Source organism: Protobothrops mucrosquamatus, unplaced genomic scaffold (assembly GCF_001527695.2).
Source record: "Protobothrops mucrosquamatus isolate PMUCROS unplaced genomic scaffold, P.Mucros_1.0 scaffold111, whole genome shotgun sequence".
NCBI lineage: Eukaryota > Metazoa > Chordata > Lepidosauria > Squamata > Viperidae > Protobothrops > Protobothrops mucrosquamatus.
Genome location: NW_015386483.1, coordinates 10,244 through 15,806, shown reverse-complemented (window position 1 = coordinate 15,806; position 5,563 = coordinate 10,244). Strand labels below are relative to the sequence as shown.

The window sequence follows — 5,563 nt, the reverse complement described above, 5'->3', positions numbered from 1 at the left end:
CTCACAACATGCAAGAGAGCAGGCAATACAAAGGGGGAACACGTCCCTTGCTGAAAGGGCTCAGAGGAGGATGTCCTCACGCATCAGGGCTAACAGGGAGGCATCCCTAGTCCCTAGCACTACAGAAACGAGCCAGGAATCCCACATTCCTTCAGGAAACACGGGATTGAACTCACAGGGGTTAGATAACTCCATTGAGAGCTGGTCAACTAGGTTTAGCGACCAACAGGGCCCGGTCTGCTCAATTATAGGAGACGGGCTGGAAAGCCAAGCTGAAGTCACTGGTCATTCACAGGGCACTTCACCTAGAGCAAGCGGCAACGGGGATAACAATACAAACTCTCCAGGTCTGAGAAGGTTGCTCCGGGCAAGAGGTCCTCTCAAATACCTAGCCGATTACGTAAGGTGAACAGGTACATAGCAAGAGCTGACTGAATGTACTGGCGGGTTGTATTTAATTAAAACAAGGTCGGGGGGGTCACTGGATCTGGTTCAAAGGAACAGTACCACACCTTATACATTGTGTAACTTTATTTCATTATTAATTATTTTACCATCTATAGGATGGCGTCCATGTGGGCGCAATCTTATTTCATCCAGGGGGAAGGGGTGTTGTGTCCTGAGCCTGCAAGAGGCAGGCTCGGGACGTTGCAAGAGTCCCGGGCATTTGCAGAAGCTGCCCGGGACCAGACTGAGCGGCGCCAGCCTTGGGCGCATGCGCAAGGCGGGAAAAGCCCGCCTCATGATTGGTTGAACTTGCCCGGGGATCAGAGGGTATAAATAGAGGCCTGCGTGCCTCTGCTCTGGTTGTTCGTAGAGTGGAGCAAACAATAAAGACTTGTTGGAGATGAATCGTCTCAAGCGCCATTATTCCCAGGACTTAACAAAAAGTATGTGCTGTCCATTTTCCAGTGAAACATTAGTGATTTCCCAAAGAAGAAAACAGAATTTGGGTTTCTGTATTTGATTCAAATATCCTACTGTGACATGATCCTTTTGCAGAATGGAAATGTCTTTCAATGTAACTGAAAGGCATTGCGTTAAATCATCATCATTTGCCATACAATGTAATGTTTCATGTACAAAATAAACATTATGTTTTCCTTCAGTTCATTACAAAGCAACTCTGGGATGTTAATGAAACTAATACACTATTGTCCAGTCAGGTCTTCTTCCCAACAGGGAGAGGACCTTGCTACAACTAAATTAAACACCCCATGCAGGAATTCAGTGCTAAAGTTTTCTAAAAGAGATGTTTGTAATTCCCTGCTAATGCCTAAATATCAGGAAAGTATTTCAGAGTTTATTCAAAACCAAACTGTCATCTCAATTGGAAAGTGGAAGAGGTGGGATTCTCTTATGCAATTATTTTAAATATTTTCCTCTCAAATTAAGTATTGATAATAATTAACAAATGTTTAAGAAAAAGCTAATCTTTGCAAAGATGGCAAAAAATAAAAATAAAGATAGTTACTATTACACAAAAACTGTCCAATTAAAAAAAATCTGAAGCCAAAATAGAATCATAATACCACATGGGTTTGTGCACAGGAAATCCTCTCTAATATTGTATCACTAAAGACAGCGAAATATCATTTTCCTCTCTTTTTTTGCATAATTTTCTCATGAAACACAATTACTCTCTAGGGATGAATGTCAGTGAAATATCAGATCCATATCTGAGTAGCTGGGGCCAGAAGCATCCAAAAAAGTCAAAATGCTGATTGCACCTGCAAGATCAAAAGCCCATCTAAGTAGTTTTTTTTTATCATTCCCCACTATATATTTAAAGAGAAATCACTATTCTGCACTCATTTTGTATACAGAACCTCAACTTAATGAATGTGGCAAGAAAAAATTACTTCCAGGTACCCATTAAAATGTGTGTGTCAATATGTCAATTTCATGTGTCTATTTAAGTATTTCCTTTTTCACTCTTCCTAAAACAGAAAAATAGAGAGGACCACTAGGACAAAAAGTGGTTAAGAAAATCTAGCTGAATCTTCTTCCATTAATTTCTGGAAAGAACAATTTCACAGCAGCATCTAAGTCCAAATCATGCATTTCATTTGCCCCCAAAGTACTAGCTGTGACCTGACTTGACCTATGAATAATCCTGGTTGTTCAGTTCCGTCCGGCCTGAGGGTAGGCCAGATTAACTCAAGAACTTGGCCTTTTGTCATGGCTTCCTGTAACCTAAATATGGTCCTGAGCATAAGCTTATTTGCATTAATTTCCACCTATCCTTACTTTTCTGAAATTGCAAATAGAGCTTTTCAGCACATAGAATGTCCAAAATCTAATGATAATCTGATGAATTTAACTTACACAATTGAGCTTTTGGGAGAAATGTACAAGAATTAAGTACATACCAAAACAAGTACAGCAACCCTGACCATATGTTGCAACTCACAGAAAGGCAGGCATGAGAACAACTGAGTTAACCTCATGCTTAATAAACACAATGGCCACACCCTCACAGCTATTTTTATGGGGGAAAGACACTTTCCTGCCACATGTGCCTTTCCAGCAGCAGGCTCTTCAGACACATGGATTATATATACACAGCTTTTAACACAAGGAAGCCTTTGGCACATTTAGGACTCAGCCTCTTTAGAGAGTTTAAAATATACCAATGAGATTGTGACCTTCGCCATAAAAAATACGTGTAATAGAGATTCTTTCATAATAAGCACAGCCAATAGAGACTCAAAAGTTTATATGCCTCCTCAACACCCAGTTACCTTGTGCTCTTTATAAACCAAAGTGTATAATAAGAAAAAGAGGAATAATTGGAGAGGATAAGTTTCTCTATAATTTCATAATGAAATTTAATATAGTTACAGACAAACCACACAGTTAAACTCATTGTTTAAGGTAAAGATGTGCATTTCAGGCAACTTGGAAAAAATAGCAAATCAATCATGCAAGGGAGCCTGGACTCTTAACCAAAGCCTTATTATTCATTTTATGAGAATTTGGTGGAGAAAAATTGCCTCAAAACATTAAGTAACGCTTTCTATGCTTCATTAAATTTCCCAGGACTACTTGTCTGGGAGAAAAAGAATTATTCATTGGAAAATAACATACAAATCTGGTCTGAGATGGCAAACCATATGTGAGCTAAATAACTTCAGACTCTACCAAGCATCCCCACTTTCAAAAGAGAAAACAATGTTGGCACAAAGAACCCTTCTCTTTCGAATCCTGGGTACAGGTTTGAGAAATGTTTTGATGTCTCCCCTCAACTTGGCTGCCTTATCTTGATTCCAATCTCTGCAAGCTTCAGAGCTCACTCCCACAATGCTTCTATGTAGAACATTTTCAAATGATTAAGAATTGCATTTACAGAGGTCATTTTTGGCTATTTCAACTTACCTCCAGGAATAGGAAGAGCAACACTAATATTCCCTGCTGAAAAGGACTCATTTCTCCTTTTTTTCTCAGTCGAGGTTCCTTCTTTCTGTCTGGTTTTCTCAGAGGCACTTGGAAGCTGTTAGAAGGAGCGCCATTCCCTCCAGCAGTCCACCTTCAAAAGGTGCAAAAAAAGGAAGAGATGGCTCAAGAACGGGATAGGAAAGAGGTGTGGTGGTGGCAAAAGACCCCAAGTGGTCCGGTGAGCGCGAGAAAGGAGAAGTAAAGATCAAAGAGACAAAGGATCCTCGTTCCTTTGCTTGGCTCACTTTCCAGGAGAGACGAAACGAACCTGGCTAGAGCTCCGGATTTCCACAATCGCTGGAAAACGCCTCTTATTTAGTTACCAATTACGGCATGTCTCCAATAATTGATGCCCCCGGACGTTGATCCTGCTACGGGAGCAATCCCCAGTGACCAGCAAGGGCGGGAGGTCTATTCCAAGCGGACCGCCTAGAAGCAGCACAAAGAGAGGCCGCAACGCAGTTGGCGGAAACGGAATGAATCGCAGGGCAGGGTTTGTAGGATGGAAAATGCCCGCCCCGAGACCGCCTCGCAGACTTCGCTAAGCAGTAGCTGCTTCCCCCTACTTCGGTAGAAAAAGCGGGCGGCAAACAGGGCTCGGGGAGGAGGCGCGCGACCTACCGCCCAGGACGCGGGATTAAAGAGCAGCAAGACGAGACGGCGGACGGGTGGAGAAAGGGACCTTGTGCAGCAGATTAATTCATCCCTACCGTTTCTCCTGCGCGGTTATTTACAAAGTGATGAGGAGCGGGAAAATTTCTAATTACAGAGATGTTAATTCTTAACATATATTACAATAATAAAACAAACTCGGATACTTCTTGCTAGCTAGGTAACGGGGTTGCTCTCTCACTGAAGGAACATGAAGGGACCTTATTGTACTTATGATTTTATTATGCTTATTGTTTTATTATGTTTTAGTTTGACATTAGTAGTATTAGTTTGTAGCCATACAGTAAATTATTCAGGAGATTGCTTACATGAAAAGAGCAAAGTAAGGTTCAGTGGTCCAAGAAATAAGGAGGGCGGAAATGAGTTAAGGATGGAACCTGGATTGATGTATATGAGTCATCATCTTGGAATTTGGTTTTTTTTTTTTTTTTTGGGTGCTTCCTGCTCCTGGTACAGGAGACCTGGATCTCTTTGTTCTGAAAAAGTATAAAAGGTAGAAGAAACCTCTTCTGGGTGTGCCTTCGTCCCTCTAAGCAGCCACGAAGAAGGAGAAGGTTACCCAACTCTATCTTGGCTGTTTTCTTTGCTTGAATCTTGGCTCAGGAGTCTCTTTTGGCTCTTTAAAATTTCTGAGTAGTGCAGAGAAGTTTGTGAGGTTAAGTGGAAAACCTTACAATCATATTCTGAATTTAGAGATCCCCCTGGATTCTGAACTTCTGGTGAAATAAGTAGCAGTCAAGGTAGGAACCTTTGCCCAGCTCAGAATGTTCTGCCAATTGTGGCCCCATCTGGATCATGAAATCTGACTAATATTAACTCCCATTCTCATAACCACACAATAGAATTCCTGTCATATGTTCTATGGAGAGCCACTTTGATGTAGTGGTTAAGGCATCAGGCTAGAAACCAGGAGACTAGTACTTGGGTCACACCGTGGTGTTTGGGCAAACAAACATTCCAAAGTAAAAAACATACATAAACAGCTCAACTTAATACATTCACTGTCATCTCTCTATTTCCCTCAAATAACATAACAGATTTAATATATTCCATTTCTAGCTTAAATTTCTATTAATACTAAACCTGTTTTTATCAATTTACAATTACCATAGTCAAATATTGTTTTACATCAACAGATTATCACTTCAAGTATCTCTTCCAGATATATTCAAGCTCTTAATCTCTCTCATCCCTATTTTTTTCACCAATCTCATTTATTTCTTCTTCCAATAATAACTAACTTAGTTAAAAAAAACAATGTTAAATCTTAGTTCATTTCAATTCATTAGACAAACTTCAAATTCCATCCAATTAATTATCATATCTTATCAAATCATATTATTATACACAAAAATCACCTAATTAATTTAAGCACTTCAAAGTTCCAATCTAAAAACTCAACGTTTTTTCAATTCCAGTACATGATTTCCCTCAAAATCAATCTATTATTCCA

The 5,563-nt window shown here is 40.1% G+C and overlaps 1 protein-coding gene across 1 annotated transcript in view; it reads right to left on the bottom strand.

Annotated features, from left to right (window-relative positions):
• Positions 1-3,902, bottom strand: part of VOPP1 (VOPP1 WW domain binding protein) — a 56,012-nt gene extending 52,110 nt beyond the window's left edge. Inside the window, exons 1-2 of the mRNA XM_015812796.1 lie at positions 3,707-3,902; positions 3,379-3,529 (exon numbers count right to left, since the gene is read on the bottom strand). Coding sequence (XP_015668282.1) covers positions 3,379-3,429 — 51 coding nt within the window. The 5' untranslated portion in view covers positions 3,430-3,529; positions 3,707-3,902. The remainder of the gene's footprint in view (positions 1-3,378; positions 3,530-3,706) is intronic.
• Between the last annotated feature and the right edge of the window lie 1,661 nt (positions 3,903-5,563).